At 32.3% G+C, this 18,828-nt stretch overlaps 1 protein-coding gene across 4 annotated transcripts in view; it reads right to left on the bottom strand.

The window, feature by feature from the left end:
- Positions 1 to 18,828, bottom strand: part of NSUN7 (NOP2/Sun RNA methyltransferase family member 7) — a 73,060-nt gene that overhangs the window by 9,334 nt on the left and 44,898 nt on the right. For all 4 annotated transcript variants that reach the window (XR_007948074.1, XM_051964468.1, XM_051964470.1 and 1 more), the window contains exons 8-11: positions 18,449 to 18,592; positions 16,106 to 16,207; positions 11,555 to 11,672; positions 1,358 to 1,481 (exon numbers count right to left, since the gene is read on the bottom strand). Coding sequence is in view for 3 of the 4 variants with exons in the window: in XM_051964468.1 (XP_051820428.1) it covers positions 1,358 to 1,481; positions 11,555 to 11,672; positions 16,106 to 16,207; positions 18,449 to 18,592 (488 nt within the window). In the remaining variant the exon portion in view is untranslated. The remainder of the gene's footprint in view (positions 1 to 1,357; positions 1,482 to 11,554; positions 11,673 to 16,105; positions 16,208 to 18,448; positions 18,593 to 18,828) is intronic.

Genomic DNA, 18,828 nt, shown 5'->3' with positions numbered 1-18,828 from the left:
AATGAGTGCATTCCAGATAAACACTGGAAGCAGATTTGTAATTTATGAATTTGTTCTCTCTCCTATACCCCAAAATGTAACTCTCAGATACTATGCTTCTCCACTAGTAAAAAAAAAAAAAAAAAAAAAACTGCCCGTAATTTCATTTCCTACTTTGTTTTTTAAAAGATGAGAAGACTAGTGTAAAGTCTCCTCAGTTTAAAAAAAAAAAAAAAAGGCACTATCCTTACACCATAAAGGCATTTATACTCTTACAAAGACTGAGACACGAAAATGATAATCAATCTAAATTAAGTAGGTATAGTAATTATAAAAGTAATAAATTCATCTATGTTATGAACATTAGCTGATATAGAAACACCACTGTCAGGAGAGGACTGACATCACAGAGCGTCATTGTCAGAGAAAGCAGAAGTTGAAAGTGGGGGGAAGTGTGTCTGAATTCTACTTCATAACATACCATTATTGATACCAACATCTAGTTCGGATGTCATGTTAGCCAATCATTTAAAACTCTAAAAGAGACTTAGTGATAATAAAAATGGAATGGTGAACTTTCTGTAGCAGCATTAGCTACCATGCTTTCAACTTCCCTTTTTTTTTTTTTTTTAAAAGAGCATAACAGCAACAATCAGTGCAACACATTGAGCAACTCTTGTGTACTAAACAATAGACCTGAAAGAGCACTGACCTTGGAGTCATGGGGCCTGGTTTCTACTCTCTGGTGACCATGGTCAAATCACCAACTCCCTGGGCCTCATCTATGAATCTATGATGAGTTTCCTCATCTATAAAACAGGGTTGGTCTTCTAGGTTCCCTTCCAGCTCTAGGCTCAATGAACCTAAGAATAAAACATGGCCTCTACCCTTAGACGTGATAGTCTAACAAATATAAGACATGTACACACATATAAGACAAGCTCCAGAGTGAAAAGTGAATGAGACATAAATTATTATGTGATTCTTAGGATCTTGGGATCTCTTCTGAGTGAAGGAATTTTTAAAAAATGAAATTTGAACTGACTCTTTAAGGACAGATAAAATTTCAACTGGCAGGAGTGTGGGATTGGCATTAATTTTAAACTATGGCCATAGTTTTGGCAAAAATATGAAAAAGTGAGGCACTCGTACTGGAAACAATGACCTAGACCAATATGTCTGGAGCCAAACTTACTGATAATTACTGAAAACTTACTAGTCTCAGAAGAAGGACCAGCCCTCCATTAGAATATCAAGGGAAATAAGGATATAAACGGGAGTCAACAAATAAATTCAAGAATAATTAAGAAAGCTGAATTTAGTCATCAGGGAAATTTTCTACATGAAAGTATAGGGTTGGGGTCATTTTTAGACTTACCTCTCTTGTTAGGACAGCAAGGAAACAACCATTGGTAATTTCAGATGGTTCTACTTTGAAAAATTTATCAATAGATGAATGGATTTCTTTTGCAGAACATAGTGGAAGTACAGGAGGACTGAGCCTGCAGGAGATATTGACAAAAACAGTCCACAGTCAGAAGAATTTAAAATCTGAGGGGAAAATGAATTTGCTGCTAATAATAGTAATAAGCCATTGTTTTTCAAGGCTTACAAAGTACTTTCTTCATCTCGATCTTGAAAGGGAGGTAGCAAAGATATATTTATCCCTGTTTTGCAGCTGAGAAAAGTAAGATTCAAAGAGCCTGGTTCATGGTCACAAAGTAAATACCAAAACTAAAATCTGAACCCAGTTCTTCTGCCCCAAGTTGAACATTTTTTTCAACTACATCATTCTACTCTTTCAACTAAATTTCCATTATAAAATAAAAACAATTTCATTATGTTTTACTGATCTAAAAATTCCTACATGGTTTAAAAAAAGACTGTAAATTTACATCACACTTTACAACATTTTTGTAACTTCATTCTCAGTATATAAACTGCCTTTTTTTAAACAAAATAATTACCAAAGGCAAATATAAAGAACTAATATAAGAGTATAATTCAAGAGTTCTTCCCTTCCTTCTTAATCTCACTCTCAAAGCATAGTATCTCAAAGTTAAATATAGTTTATAGACACAACTATTCTACTGTATTAGACATTTAAATAAGAAAGTGATCCTCTCACTTGATATCTGAGTATTCACATGGATTGAGTACTTTAATGTTACATTAAAAGGCAAATAGGGAAGTTTTAATCAATAATAGGAAGCATGGCCTAATGACAAGAGATCAGATCTTGGAATCAAGAAAATAGGTTAATCTAAGTGTCATCTCTGTGGCCACTGGCTATAAGTTTAGGCAGTCACTTTATCTAATCAGTGCTCCAGACTTGCAGATCTGTCTTGGCAAAGAATTTCCTTGCATATAGGCTCTATATTGCTGGAATCACAAGGCTTTTATTATTGTTTTAAATACTAAGAGACTTTTAAATAAAAGCTCCTGTTTTTCTTATTTACTATCTTTTTTAATATAAAAATGGATCATTTGTGAACAATAATTACTTTAGTACCTCCCTTTAGGATTAAAATATTTAATAAGTCAAAGCAAATAATCTTTTGATTGAATCAAAATTTCGGTGCTAATACTTTTGTACGTTAAATTTTGAAAAGCAAAGCAAATTCCAAATTTGTATTGGTGCTTTGCACTTCAATTCCAGGCTTCAACTTCTTATCTGAGACCAAAGGGAACCATGTATGTGTGAGGGCATCGATTGGGCTAGAGGAGTATTCTAGAGTCTCTGAGAAAATTCAATATGGTTAATCTCAATCTTATTAATAATGTGGAAGGATGAGGGAACTTGGAGATTGGAGACTTAAGAAAAAAAAGGTACTCGGAGACGTAAGGAAAAAAGGTACTGGAACCAATATTATGTGGCATTATCATTAAAGGATGAATAAAAACATTCCTTTGTAAAGGGCTGAAACTCTTGAGTTCATGCACTGAGGTTGGACAACCGAGCACCTAAGGCTAATTACCCACTGGACAATACTCCATTAGCATATGCTTTGAAAATGACCTGCCTCACTATTCTGTGCTGGCTCCATCTGTTGGTGTATACAGAGAATTGTGGGAGGGATTTGCGCGTGGAGTAAGACAAGCCAGAGTCACTTTTGGGCGGGAGAGGAAGAAGAGAGTGTGGAGAGTCCTGTGTCCATTCCTCTCATTTTTGACCAAGAATAAAGACCAAGGACTTTTGCTTATCCTGACTCCGGCTGATTCTAAAGTATGCAGAGTGCTAACTCAGTCTTTACTTCATCAGTATCAGGCAGTTTCAGGAAAGAAAGGAAGGCAGATTTAAATGATACTTTCCTCTTTACAATACTATCACTATAGTCTTGATCCTAAATCAGAGAAGATTTCCCATATTTTTCTTGTATTTCCTCACTTTCCCCCTGCTTTTACTCATGCTATCAATATGTTCAGTTATTTCTTATCCTAAAAAAAAAAACAAACAAACAAACAAACAAACAAAAAAAAAAAAAAACCTATTCTTGATCATGCAGTGCTCAAGTTATTGCCTGATCTTATCCTCCTTGCTGCTAAAATTTATGGAAAAAGAAGGATCTATATTTGCTGCTTTAAGTTTCTTTCCTCATAATCTTAATATATCTCATATAATCTGGTTTCCAACTTTCATCATTTTACAGAAAAGGCTCGCTCATTGCTACTGATGAACTCCTTATCACCTACTCAGATATTTCTTCTGTTCTCATCCTTGATTCCTCCATGGCTTTTAACACTGCGCACCATTCCACATTTCTTAATATCCTCTCTTCCAATGATGTCTTGTGAAGGAAGCATTCTCTTGTACCATCTTCCTACAACTCTGACAGATTTTTCCTCTCTTCTTCCTCCTTTCTCCTATCAAATGATTATCACCTATAAAACTTGGCTCTCTTCTCTTTCTTGATGATCTCCTCTACTTCCCATCATTTCCAAATCTCTTCTCAGAACTCAGGTTCTGTATTTCAATTCCCTAATGGCTATCATTATTTGCATAAGCTAATGACACCTCTAACTTGACATATACAAAATTTAAATCACTATCTTCCTTCCAAAACCTTTTTTCTCTCAGTTTCTCTGTTAATAGTACCACCATCCTTTTCATATCTCTGGCTTACAATTTTTAACTCTTCCCTTTTCCCCTCATCCTACCCATCCAGTTGCTAAATCTTCTTTATTTTACTTTCATACTATTTCTGTATCCATCCTAGCCTTTCCATTTCCCCATTTCAGTAAGTTCTGATAATAATTTCTTGTCACCTCTAGACTATCCCCTCTCTTATCCAGCCTTTACATATCCGTTCTTAAATAAGCTTTATAATATATCAACTGAATTATGGTACTTTTCTGCTTAAAAGTCTTTAGTCATTTCTCATTGCTAACTTATGGTTGTCATTAAAGAAGGCCTCAGACTTTCTCCAATCTACATTCTACACTATTCTACTTCCTAGCTATACTAAATTACTCTGTTCCCCATACTCATACTACCCTTTTCCATGTTTATGACTTCCTTGGGGATATATTCCCATTCCCCTATTTCTACCCCATCTATTTCTGTTAAAGTCTTTCCCTTTCCTTAAAGCTCAACTGAGATTCCAACTTAGGAAAAGATAATTTAAGAATTATTGCAGTAACTGAAAATCATGAAAAAAGAAACCCAAATACCTTGAATACAGTATTTCAAGAAATCACAACTTTAAACTGCCCAGGTTTCTTAAATCCATAAAAACAAAGACAAAAAGAATTCACTGGTTACCTCCCAAAACCCCAAAATGAAAATTTCTATGAACATCATAACAAAAATCTAGATTTGTGGGATCAAAGTAAAACCACTGCAAATAACCAAAAAGAAAACATTCAAAAACCAAGGAGCCACAGTTAGGAATACAACTGCCATTATAAAGAAGAGATTTTAAAATGAATATTCCAAAAGGTAAAAAAAGGATCTAAAATAAGCAGAAAATTTTTCTATCATTCCTGAAAAAGCCAGTTTTAACATTTTAGGAAACAAAAGATTCAAGAAAAAAATCAAAAGATTACATACAGGCATTTAAATATTAGAAGAAATTATATAAAAATGAATTGCTTACAAGCTTTTAAGAGGATAGGGAAAAAATTCTTAGGATCCTGATATTTTGAAGGGCCATAAAAAATGATAAATAAGAAACATGATTAGGAGGTAGTTTTAAGAAACATGATTAAGAAGTAGTTTTGTTCGATTTTGGTAGTCACAGGAGAAGACAAATGGGAGGGGGATAGAGGATTATACTGAGAAGAAAAAAAAGAGGAAAAGGAAGGAAAACACCATTACAGATAAAGAGTAAAGAGTATTCAAACAAAAAGGGAGAATGAACATTACATAAATCTCACTTTTATCTGAATTGAATAAAGGAAGACAAATCACAAGAACACAGAGGTTATGGTACAGGAAAACGAACTCAAAAGAGATATTTAAAGGAGAAATTAAAAGGAAACTAAGAGTAAAAATCTGTAATTGGAAAGAAAGTAAATGGAAGAGAAAAGAAGCAAGAGAACAGAAAAGACCTCTATCAATGATAAATGTTGGGCAAAGTCCCTGTTGTTGTTGGTTTTTTTTTTTTTTTTAAGCTACCTACTGGGAGCAAAGAAAGGCAAAAAGCACAAGAAGGGAAAATGGGATGACATGCACAATGAACAATCATAACTGTGAATGTTAATGTTAGGAAATTATCTATAGAACAGAAAAATATAGCAAAATAGATTAGGAAAGAGAATGCAACAGTATATGAGTTTACAAGAAATATACTTGAAATAAAGATTCACACAGAGTTCAAATAAGGGACTAGAGCAAAATATTATGCTTTAGTTGAAATTTAAAAAACAAACATATATCAATCATGATTTCCAACAAGTAAATTTGGCATGATAAAAAGAAAAGCTAGTAACCATATTATGATTCAAGGTATCACAGATACCTAATACATCTACAACCAAATAATATAGCATCTGAATACTTAAAAGGAAAAATTAACTGAATTGTAGGAAAAAAGAAATACCAAAAGTATAATAGTGGGGAATTCATTGTACCTTTGTCAAAACTAGAAAAGTCTAATTAAAAGATAAACAAGAAAAAAGTTAAGGGCCAGAATACAATTTTAGATGCTGTAGAGATCTCCACTTCCTGAAAGGGAACACAAAAAAAGCTGATATGATCATCAGCAATTTATAGCACCTTTAAAAAGAAAAAAAAAAAAACCTTGTCTTTTAAGACATAAAAACCTCCCACCCACCCCCAACAAAAGACAAAATAATAATAAAGAGGGAACCCTCAAACTGACAGTCCTTAAAGGAGAAAACCTCCTTTGTCTCTGCTTCAGTCAGGGGACTCCACCCCAAACACAGTTTTATCTTTGTTATCTGGGTGGGGCCAGCTCAGTCCCAAAACCGATTGAATTTGAGGAGCCAGCCTGGGACTCCACCCCTTCAGCTTGTAGCCAAAACCTCCTATCATAAAAAAGCCAGACTAAACCCTCTCTTTGCAGAGGTTCCAAATATGCCAGCTATGCTATACTTGGCATCCCAAGGAGCTTGAAGTCCACTGGAACATTTCCAGTGCCCCTTCTCTCTTTACTCTCACCTCTTTCCTTATCTAGACTTTAACCTCACTTCCAATCCCCATAATAAACCTCTTTTATCAATCTAGGTTTTCAGGTCTGTAAATTCCTTTACAAGGGACTCTTGCAGTGCCAGAAGGGAATACCAGAACTCCCTACCCTTGCGCCTCCACAAGACCTCATTTAGTTATTTAACTCCCTGATCACCAGTAACTCTAATTTGATTTGGGTACCCCAAATCTAAATCTCATCAATACTAAACATGTCATTTACTATTCATAATGAATTTTTAAAATTTTATTTGACAAAGAGCTTTTTTAAAAAGAATGAAAAATTAATTGGAATACAAATAATTCTTTAAAAAAAACTTGTTAGTAAAAGAAAAAAAATAATAGGAATAATAGAAAATTTCATCAAAGAAAGTGACAATGATAATGAGACAAACAAAATGAATGGGATGCACCAGTTCAATCCTTGGAGGGAAAATTTACATCTCTAAATGCTTTCATCAACATAACAGAAAAAGGACAAATAAATGAACTGGACATACAACTGGGTGGAAAAAACACAACAAATGAAGTATCTCCCAATTAAATGACAAAGAAGACATTTGGGAGATTAAAGAAATTCTATTAATCAAAATTAATTTTAAGAAAAAGAGCAAAAATTAACTGAATTGTTAAAACCAGGAGCCTTTTTAAAAAATTTTTTTGAACAGAAACAACACTAACAAAATAGATTAATAAACACAAACAACTACTTAATGTGATCTTTAAAAGGAAAAGGAAAACTAAATTCTATCAAAAATGAAAAAATTCACAATTGAAAAGGGAAAAAAAGAAAATTATTTTACTTAGTTATATGTCAACAAAACAGTTAAAGGAAATGGATGAATAATTTTAGAAATATACCAGATAATCAAAAGATTATTAAAATGACCCAATATCAGAAAAAGATATATAAAATATGCCATAAATTCTTTGAAAGAAAAAAAACCTACAGGATTTACAAGTGAATCAAACATTCAATGAACAATTAATTATATTTTGCATAATCTGTTTACAAAAATAAGAAAGGACTTTCCCAATCTCTAGGATATAAATATGGTTTGGATCCCTTAATAATAGGAACAAAAGTGGAAAAAACCATAGAATGATATCTCTAATGAATATATATATATACAAAAAAAAACTTAAATAAGATATTGGCAAAATAAACTACAACAAATTTGAAATAGATACTATGACCCTGTTAGATTTATAAGAAGAATGCAAGGTTGTGATTGAATATAAGAAAGATTATACATATGATAAACCACATTAATAGCATATTAATGATCACTTGAAAACATCAGGAGAGTCTGAAAAAGCTTTTAACAAAAAACCAACAAGACGTCTTTTCTGTAAAGGGTAAAAAAAGAAGGAATGTACATTATGACCACTATTCTTTAATAGTGCTTAGAAATCCTAAGTATAAATGTGGATATGTTTCTATGATTGTACACATATTACCTATGTCAGATTTCTTGCTGTCTTGCGGAGGGGAAGAGAAGGAGAAAAAATTTGGAATTCAATCAAAATTTTCAATGTTATAAAAATTAATGCTCCCTATTATGTAATTGGGGAAAAAATGCTATTTACAAAAAACAAAAAAATACTAAGTATAGCAGTAAAACATTTTAGAAAGATAAATTGAAAGAATAAATATAGGCAAAGTAGGGGGGGATTACATCTTTCAAGTAATAAGAATCCTAAAGAGTTATCTAAAAATTAACAATAAAATCAACCAATTTGCAAGACATAAATTATCAGCATTTCTACATATTACCCAAAAAACTCAAAACTCAGCAAGAAGGGAAAGAGAAATTGCATTCAAAATAAATATGCCATGTATAAATAGTACACGTACTCTACTACACATACTCAAGAGCTATATGAATGCAAGTATAAAGTATACTTTACAGAAATAAAAACAGTATCTTAATCAATTTACTTATACAGTGTTATACCAAACTACAAGAGATTTGATTTATAGAACTAGAATCATAAAATTCATCACAAAAGATCAATAATTTCAAGGAAAATGATAGGAAAAAAAACAGATCTCAAAAAGACAGCAAACAGACAGAAAACATCAAAATAATCTGGTAATGTTTAAAAAATAAGGGTTACTCAGTGTAAAAAATTAGGCATATAACAAAGATGAAAAGAAATATGGTAACATGTTCATTAAAACCAACCAGTAACTCAGTAACTAGAGGAAGGTCTCACTCTTTGACAAAAACTGGAAAGTAGTCTGGCAAAAACTAGGTATAAACTATCATATTACATCAAATAAAGTCCAAATGGATTTATCATACAGATATAATAGGGCAAATTATAAACTGACTATATAAATCAATAGAAAAATGAGGAGGAAGGAGAAAGGTGAAAAAAATATATCTAGAATCTATTATCTGCCAGACAGTATGCTATGCATTTTACAAATATCTCATTTGATCTTCACAACAATCTTGCAAGATTGGTGCTATTATCCCCATTTTTAATATACATACATGTGAGTATATATTCTAGTAACTGGGGTCTGTAGATTTAATTAACATTATGTTTACTTGTTCCTTTTCTTCCATTTTATGTTCGATTTGGCCCTTATTTTTTAACCAAGTGATTCCTACCTTATAGTTTGAAATCTGGTACCACCTTCTTTAACACTTTTAAAAATGTATATTTTCTTGAAATTCTTAACCTTTTGTTTTTCTAAATGAAATTTATTATAAATTATGCCTATAAATTAATTTTTTTAAGTTTGGAATGGCACTAAATAACTAAATTGAATTAGACACTATATATGTATGTATGTATGTATGTATGTATGTGTATAATTATATAGAGAGACATATAAATGTCCATACCCTAATGTATCATTATATGGATATATGGAACTGAATCAAATTTTGAAGAATAAGTTAATTGTTCATAATTGCAATAATCATAAATGGTCAAAGGACATGAATGGACAGTTTCCAAAGGGAGAAATACAAGCCATCAACAATTTGAAAAACTGCTCCCTAAATCACTAATAATTATGAGAAATTTAAAAGGAAGTAACTTTGAATAGCCACCAAATTATCTACCCAGCTTGGCAATGATGATTTTTTGAAAAAGGAACATGACAAATGTGCTACAGGTTTTGCAAAAAACAGGGGAAGAAAAGGGAATAATCACTTATATAGCACCTACTATGTGACATCACATTTTGCTTAAGAACTTTTTTTTCATAAAAGAGATTCTCATTTGATCCTCATAATAACCCTGTGAGAAAGGTACTATTTTTATCCCAATTATTGAGGAAACTGAGGCAAAGAGAGGTTACTTACTTGCCCCCGGTCATACAGCTATTAAGTATCTCAGGCCATTTGCAGGTCTTCCTGACCAGGGTCCCAGTGCTCTCGCTACTGCACCACGTAGCTGCTCAAACGGACACGCTAACACACTTCTGGGGCATCTGTCATTTGGTCTAATCATTTTGGAACTATGTCCCCCAAATCACTAAAGTGCAATGAGTAGGCTAAGCGAATAGCTTGAAAGTATGATCAACTGTTCGGATGTCCATCTTCATTCTTACTTTCGATCATATTTGGTTGCAGAGTTCTGTGAAGTTTTTGTGCATCTCTCATCTGCTTTTAACAGGACTGCTGTCACAATGTAACAGTAATACATATTGCAAGAACTTTTATGTAATATGTTTGGTCCTATTAGAAAGGAACAACTACTAAATTGTGCCAGGATAGTAGCAGAAAAGTTCAACCCTGGATTAAAACAAGACAAAACTTCAAAATACTTAAGAACTCTGAAATAATGAGGGGCCCTGGCTCCAGAGGAATGATGAGGGCACGTGGTACAGGCTCCCCTCACTCTCACAGCCTCAGTCATGGTTGTCATTTGTCCTTCATTCTCGAAGAGGTAACAGATTAGAGATATGGAGTGAGACACAGCCAATGTGTAGATTTTCTTTGCTCAACTGCGCTTATTTGTTACAGGGGAGGCATTTTAAAAATTGAGAGGGGAAGGAAAAGACAAAGGGAAGAGAAGGTTGGGAAGGGACCTGGAATAGAAATTCTAGAAGAAAGAAAAGAAGGAATAGAGGGTGACTGAAACGTAAAATAAAGACAAAAAGCAAAACTAAACTCAGAGAGTGTGTCAGGATTGACAGCTCTGATACTAACATGCTTGATTAATTATATATATATATATATATATTTTTTTTTAAAGAAGCATTTCATAGATTCATGGTTTCAGATGCAATCCTCCGTTTCTGGTATTTTATATAAGGAAATGTTAATATTTGTAGGAGTTTTCAAATTCGGTTTTTTAAAAAAAATATTTTAAGTGTTATATGTAACGAAAATTTCTCAAACAGAATAGAATCCTACAAGATTCTACAATGCAAATGAAAGTTAGAGAATCTTCCAGTAGAACAACAAATGCAACCTAACATTATGAGAAAAACATTGCCAAATTGATACAATGGAAAGAGCTCTAGAAAAAGGAATATCCTGGTATCAGATCTAATAGGCTTTTAAGGGCCAATTGTTAAATTTTCAATGTGAACATTTATACCTTGAAAATCAGCCAACTATGACCAATCAAATCTTGATTTATTGTTTTATTCATTGTCTAGACATCAAAAAGTGATGGAGAAAATGTCAATAATGCAAATTAAACTTAAAAGTGTATCCTATGTACTTAAAAAAAAAAAAAAAAAAAGCTGATCATTAAATATTTACCAAAACACTGCTCCCAAGATACAGGATTTTAGAGAATTGAGTTATATAAGGTATACTATATTTAGTCATTTTGAATTCTCACAGAAGGTTCTAAGCTCCTTTTATACAATTTACTATAAAAATCAGATTTTTACTTTATGAAGACACTAAATTACTCAGATAGATTAGAAGAATCCTTTTCCCCTCTTACCTATAAGGTTGTACTTTATTCCCTTCGACTCCAAGTTCCAGTGCTTTTTTAACGACAACTTCATTTTCTTCTGGATAAACTGAACATGTGCAGTAAACAATTGCTTGTGCTTTACTAACTGTATTTAATAGAAAAATGTGGTCACAGTTCATGTTAATAATCCTATACAAATCTGGTACAACTTAACATATCTTCATTTTCTTTTATTTAGAATAGTAACATTGTCCTTAGTATCCTTTGATAATTGTTGATATGCTATTAAATTAAATTCAAAAATATATTTTAAAGTACCCATTAAATATAATGTCACCAGGCATTTATTTATTTGTGCTAGATAATATGGCAGAAGCAGGAATTGAAAAACAAATAACAAAACAACCCTTACCTTCCTTCAAGGAACTTTAAATGGATAAGATGTGTACACAGAAAATTAAATACAACATGTATACAAATCAATTTGGAGAAATACTAGCAGTTCAAGGGATCAGAGAAGACTTCAGATAGGTATAGAATTTGAATCTGCAAAGGATAACTGAATCCATAAGAAGTGATGAAATTGCTCAGGAGTGAGAAACTGAGATGAATGATAAAAATGATGATGAAATTATGAAAAACAACCAAGTTCCTGTCCCCAAAGAGTTTACAATTTATTAGCAAGTTTGAGACAAGCACTAAACTATAATACAAGTAAATAGGAAGATTCAGAGGAGCATGAGTGATTCCAAAAGAGTTTAGGATGAGGGAAACCTTCAAGGAAGAAATGGCACTTGATCAAGGCCTAATTAATTGAATATGAACTCAAATATTTTTCTAAGTGTAGGGATAGTGATAAACCTGAGTTGAGCCATATGTACTATCTTGTTGCCTAACCCCCTTTAGAACCAACATGCATATTTTTAAAAATGTTTTATATAATAAAAATATCAATAAATATGAGTATACAAATTAAATAATCAAATCCAAAATAAATCCATAATCTCTAATCTAATCTCATTTTAAGGTAAGAAAAATATAAGCATATAATAATCTGTTCTATGCCTTTTTCTTTAAGGTTTTGTTGCTATGAGGGTTTTTTCCACACATAATTGTAATCAACATGTGTGATACAAATTTACCTCTAAATAATACTTGGGCTGTATTACATAAACTTTGATAGTTTTTTGCTATCATTATTTTTAGGTAAACTGTAAATTTTATAATTTAATTGATTTAATTTTTTAATTTCTTCTTTAACCATTGTAGAATAAATTAATTTTAAAATTCTATGTAGACATTGTTGGAATGATCAATAAACATGCTATCTATAGTTATGTCTGTTTCTCTAGGACAATAAAAAAATTTAAAAATATATGTTCCACGTAAATTGAAAATAAGTGAACTTTCCTTTTTATATTAATTTTTTCTTTTTATTATTTTATATATGGAGATAAATTATCTCCATATAGCTGCTAAAACCATGTGTTGCTTAGAGGTAAAGATTTTAAAATGGGGGAAAAAATTAATTAAAAAAAGAAATTGGTTTGATTACTTTATTAGAAATTAATTTTTACAAAATTCTTTTCCTGTTTATACTGGAGGTCATGTCATTTACATTCTCTATTGCAAATTATTCAATTTTTAAATGAAAACATCAACGTTCTCATTTTATTAATTCTATTTGTAAGTCAAAAATACTAAAGAGAATTCCAGATTTTTACATTAAAACTTGCACATCTCTAAAACTTAACACTACCAACACCTTTGTAAAAAGTCCTTCACTTATCTTCTCTCCTCATAATTCCATTGACCTGCCTTTTTTTAAATAATATCTTGTTAATTGTAAAAATCTAATTTCTTCTCTTTTTGCCTGTTATTCTTTTTTCAACGCAAATTATATAATTCAATAATGTAGCCAAGATAATAGTATTATAATGCAAGGAATTATCTTATACAGACTCATGACATTATGATAAAAAATTAATCACAGCTGAAAAGTATATATTGTTCTAAATTCTTAATCCTTTAAGCTCTCTCTCTTAGTTCCAAAAACTTTTTTAGGAATGTAATTTTTTTGCCCCAGGAATTTTTTACACTTCTCTTGTTTGTTAAATGTCCTTTAAACATACTTAAGTATGCTGGTAATAAGTGAAGGAAGAAGGCCTAGAGTATTAGTTCAATTTTAGGGATCATTTTTCTTTTAGAAAAATCTTGTAATTCCTTAAGAGATTCTTTTTTTTTAAATCAAAAGGTATGTGCATATCTAATACGTATGCCAAGCATTGACTTAGGTACGTTAGGAATGAAAAGCCAAAAATAAAACACTCTCTATGCTGTGAGTTTTTAAATAAAAACTTTTCTTTCTGGAAGTTGAGAATTTTGTCTTGTCTTTTTTTGCCCCCAGAGTTCTGAAGTCTACTAAATGATTCACAAATTTCATTTCTCTGTCAGGGATTATATAGATTCTCTGTCTCTCGGCAGAATGTTGCTCAGTGTTGAGGCTTTTTTATGGTTCTAATAAGTTTTGTCATGTGATTTCCAAAAATATAACAATTTTTTTTTTAACAATTTCTGGACTCCACTAATTCTAAGGTTTCCTTGCCAGTAATTCCATCACTTTGAAATCCTCTTAATTGTTTTAAAATTATTTTTAAATTATTTAGAACTTGTTTCAATATTATCTGCCATTTAGTTTCCATTGTATTCATCATTTTTTTAATTTATTCACTAGTATTTTCAGATTCACTTTGCAGAGTTCTGTCATAATCTTACCACATTTTAGCTACACTGCTTTTACTTGAATTTTGCCTAAACTTTTATGTCCATGTTCAGTTCTATTTTTAATTTTTCTTATTTTATAGAAATGCTTTCAGTTCTTCCTTTAGTTCCTTTGGAATATCTGTTTCAAGTCAGGGTTGGGATTTGGTGGGATGTGCTTTGCTTCTAATGCCTTTTTTAATTGTTTCAATGTCCTTCTGCCGTTTTGCCTTTTTATTCTTTTACAGGATACACAATTTTTTGAGGTCCATGTCCCTTAAGCCTTTTACATAAGCCTTCTAATACCCTTTATTTGACGATATGGTCTCTAATTTCTCTGCCTTTTGGAAAATCAGCCTGTATTTCTGGCAATTCTTGGTTCACGTACTGCTGAGGCCTAATAGATTCTTAAGTATAACCTTAGCATGTTCAATAATCCCAAATGTTTGGTACTTTGAATATTCTTTGGCAATGCCCTTTTTTAGGACAGGGTTGTAAACTGATCTTTTCCAATCCAGTGGCCACTGTTAAGTTTTCCAAATTTGTTGCCATATTGAGTACAGAGCTGCCTCACAGTCCTGAGGTGAATGGCTTCCAAGTACTTAATTAATCTGATTGGATGTTGATAGTCTGGTAATATCCATGTCAATCAGCAAGTTACCTTGACAAAAACTTTTATCATTCATTCTCTGCCCTGCTTCGTTTTGTACTTCACTTTGCACTTTACACTCTTGCTTATTATTACTGATTACCTTTTGATTTCCTGGTTTAGCATTCCAATCCCATTAAGATGGATGTGTCATATTTTGGGGGGGTATTATTTGTAGATGATGTTGTAAGGCTTCATAGAAATGATGAACTTTGGCCTTTTCAGCATCAATGGTCAGAGCACACACTTGTATTACTGTGATGGTGAATAGTTTATCTCAGAGCTATTTCATTTCTTCTAAAGGATTCTTCTTTCTTGCCCATTCCTGCTCATTTGACTTCACTAATTCTTAGGATGCTGATGTTTAGACTTTCCATCTTCTGTTTGTCACATCTAGCTTGCCTTGATTCATAGATATTACATTCCAGGTTTCTCTGCAGTACCAGTCTTTGCAGCATCAGACTTTCCTTTCAGCTTTGGCTCAGTTGCTTCATAGTACTGGAGTTACTTGGAGTTGTCCCCTCTGGTGAGGAAATTCCCTTTCCTACCACAGGTCAATTAGTACCTTCTCTGCCATTTATAATCAGAGTGCTGCCTCACAGTCCTGAGAGATTCAAACAGAAACAGATCCCAGCCCCTACAGGCTGAAGTTAGACAACCACAAGCTGGAAAACTTAGCTATAATTTGCTCTTATTTATTCTTCCTACCTACTCTTTGATAAATGGTAGTTAAGTGGAACAAATGGTTTCATTTAAATTTAGAATTTAATAATTATTTGGAGTAGGAAGTTAAACTCAAAGACTAAAAATCCAAAAATAAAATGACCTGATGATGGGATAGTAGAGTCAGCACTTTTTATTGCTCACCAAAATTACAATAACATTGCATTTATATGGCAATCACTCTTACAACAACCTGATCCCATTAAAGGTAGCCCTAAACCTAGAAACAAGCAAAAACAAGGGCTATAAGCAAACAAAATAGTTTTTAACTGACCCATGTAGTTTGTAACTTATGCTCAATCTGATGTACTTTTGAATATATAAAGTTTTATATAAATATATAAGTTTTAGCATATTTATTTTAACTGAGTATATGAGGTACTGAGTATAAGGTAATAAGGTATATATTTGGAGGCAGAACATGATTGAGATGAAAGCTAACTTACACTGCATTGCATGTTTCAGTTGTTCATATTGCTTTTCAGCAAGAACGTGAAGTTTATCTTTTGCAATAGCGCCTTGAGAGTGATCTTTAAGTAAGTCTGCATCTAAATAGGAAAAGGAAACAATGCATCTATACATTTTACATATTAACAGCATTTAGTTATAATTATTTCTATTACAAGTTAGAATGGTTTGGGAGTAGAATATATGACCAAAGTTAAATTATGTTTAATTCCCCGGTTAATATGTTTTCTTTTGAGATTCTAAGAAATGACTCTAAGCAAACAATGTAAAAATAGCTGAAACATACACAGCATTTTGTGTTTTTAAGAGTGTCTCCCATCTATTAAGGTGTGTTTCTTACAATTGTGTCACTGTCTCCATGTTATACTCTGAAGCTCAGAGATGAAACATCCTGCTCTGGAACCTTGGGTCTAGCTTCAGTTCCTTCCTCAAACATGGGGCACATGCACAGCTTTGCCTGCCCTCCTCCTTCAGGAGCCATGCTAACATTTTCTGCATTGTTTCAACATTCTGGCATAAAGGAAAAAGAACTAAGGCTGGGGAAAGGGAGAGGGGGGTGTATTATTGGTACGACCTTGGATGTTTAAGCAATCAACAATCACTTTTTCCTTCCCAAAATTTAATTTTTCCATCTGTGTAGTTTCCTACATTCTAATTCTACGTAACAGCAAAGGGACAGACATTTCCTTTAACTATATATTGTCTACTGACTCAATTACATTCCTAAACAATAAAACATTTTCATCAATGAATAGCTTAAAGTAATTAAAACAGAATTTTTCTAATTATCCGGTAGATTTATTAACTTCACATGGATATCAAGGGAGCATACAGAGTGCCCTTGCTCTTGCTACACGACTTGCCTAATTCCTTTTTCAGTCATGTTATTGTTAAGTCATTTTTCATCATATCCAATTCTCTGTGACCCCATTTGGGGTTTACTTGGCAAAGATATTGGAGTATGATTTACCTCTCCAGCTCATTTTACAGATGAGGAAACTGAAGCAAACAGGGTTAAATGACTTGCCCAGTGTTACGTAGCCACTAAGTATCTCCGGCTGGATTTGAGTTCACAAAAAATGAGGCTTCCTAACTCCAGGTCCCATGGTCTGTACACTAGGGAGCTCCCTAGCTGCCCTATATTTCTCTGATAACATTTCATACCATGTATCAGTACTGACTCTTTAAGGACCTGTTTCTTTAATTCTTTGAAACTACCCATTAGTTAACAAATCAGCTCTATGGGTTTTCCTTTCAATGGAATTATCATAATCTGAATTACAGGCATTCTTTATTCTTAACTCCTTGTTTTTTTTCTACAAGGATAATCAGGCCAAGTTATTTTGAGTGACTACGGATCTCATTTAAGGGGCTCTGAAGTATTTTGGGGTTGATGAAGTTAGCACCAGTACCATTAGCAAATATAAACAAATGAAGAACCTCATCTTGCTAGACAATACATCTTTCATTTGTGTTCTTCTTGATCTCTTTCATGACAATGGCAAATGCATACATCTTCCTTGAGTTATGTGTGTGACTTAATAATCAAAGGTAATTATCTATGCTATTACATTTGTCAAGGAATCTTGTAAAATCTTAACAAGTACACGTGAGATACTTCATTGATAGAAACTCTTGAAGATAGCATCTTGTTCCACCAAATTATTTTTTAATAGTCAAAATAAGCAGTGCAGTAAAATCATATTATATGTACCTTTCAGTCAATGTTGTGACTATAAACATATGGTCTACTGTAGAATATTGTTTTTAAAAACCTGCAACATTTTTCTCATACCTTCATTAAGGATGCCATTAACATGTATAATTTATTCTTATAGAAATATGGAATTAGGAGAGTAGACATATATTCAGTTATTATTTGCTTGTAATAACTGATTTTTTCCTAATGTTTGGTATATGTTAGGTCTTTTGAGAATTAATCACTCCCACACAATTGTGTCACTTCCAGCAAAGAAAAAAAAAATTCTATGTGTTCTTAAGGAAAAAAATTTATGTTTTATTCAGTGCATTTCTATTTCCTCATGTGGAATATTAAGGACTGTGATAGATCTTTCCCATATTTTCTCTGTTTACTATTTTCTTTTCAGGATCATCCTTAAATTCTCCAAGGATAATATGGTTTAACTGGGTATGTAAACAAGCTTTCAATAAACTTTCTTCTATCATTTCTCATTACTTTATGAGATTATAAATTGCTTATAACTTTCTCTCATGTCCATTAAGATACAAGGACTAAGGATAGAGAAGAGAATAATATTGAAGTGCTGCCTTGCACCAGGCATCTTGCTAAAGACAATTACCTTCATTCTCATTTAAAATAAATTCTATTGGATTGCTAACACCCAATCCAGAACAGCGAGGTAGTAGAAGAATAACTTTAACTTTCTGTAATCTTTGATCTTTTGCTTCTATGTCTGTAAAATTTTCATTTAACACCTCAATGTCTGGGAGGAAAAAAGGAAAAACATAAGAAAAATGGTTATAAAAGCACTGCTAAAAATGCCTATTACCACCACTATTACTCAATATTATGACTATAGTAATAAGAGAAGAAAAAATTTAGATTTAAGGAATGAGAATAGGTAATGAGTAAACAAAACCATCACTCTTTGCAGATGATATGAGGCCATACTTAGAGCATCTATTAAAAAACTAGTTGAAATCATTAACAACTTTAGCA

Source organism: Antechinus flavipes, chromosome 6 (assembly GCF_016432865.1).
Source record: "Antechinus flavipes isolate AdamAnt ecotype Samford, QLD, Australia chromosome 6, AdamAnt_v2, whole genome shotgun sequence".
NCBI classification, from domain to species: Eukaryota; Metazoa; Chordata; class Mammalia; order Dasyuromorphia; family Dasyuridae; genus Antechinus; species Antechinus flavipes.
The sequence above is the reverse complement of the archived record's forward strand: the minus strand, read 5'-3'. Positions and strand labels throughout refer to the sequence as shown.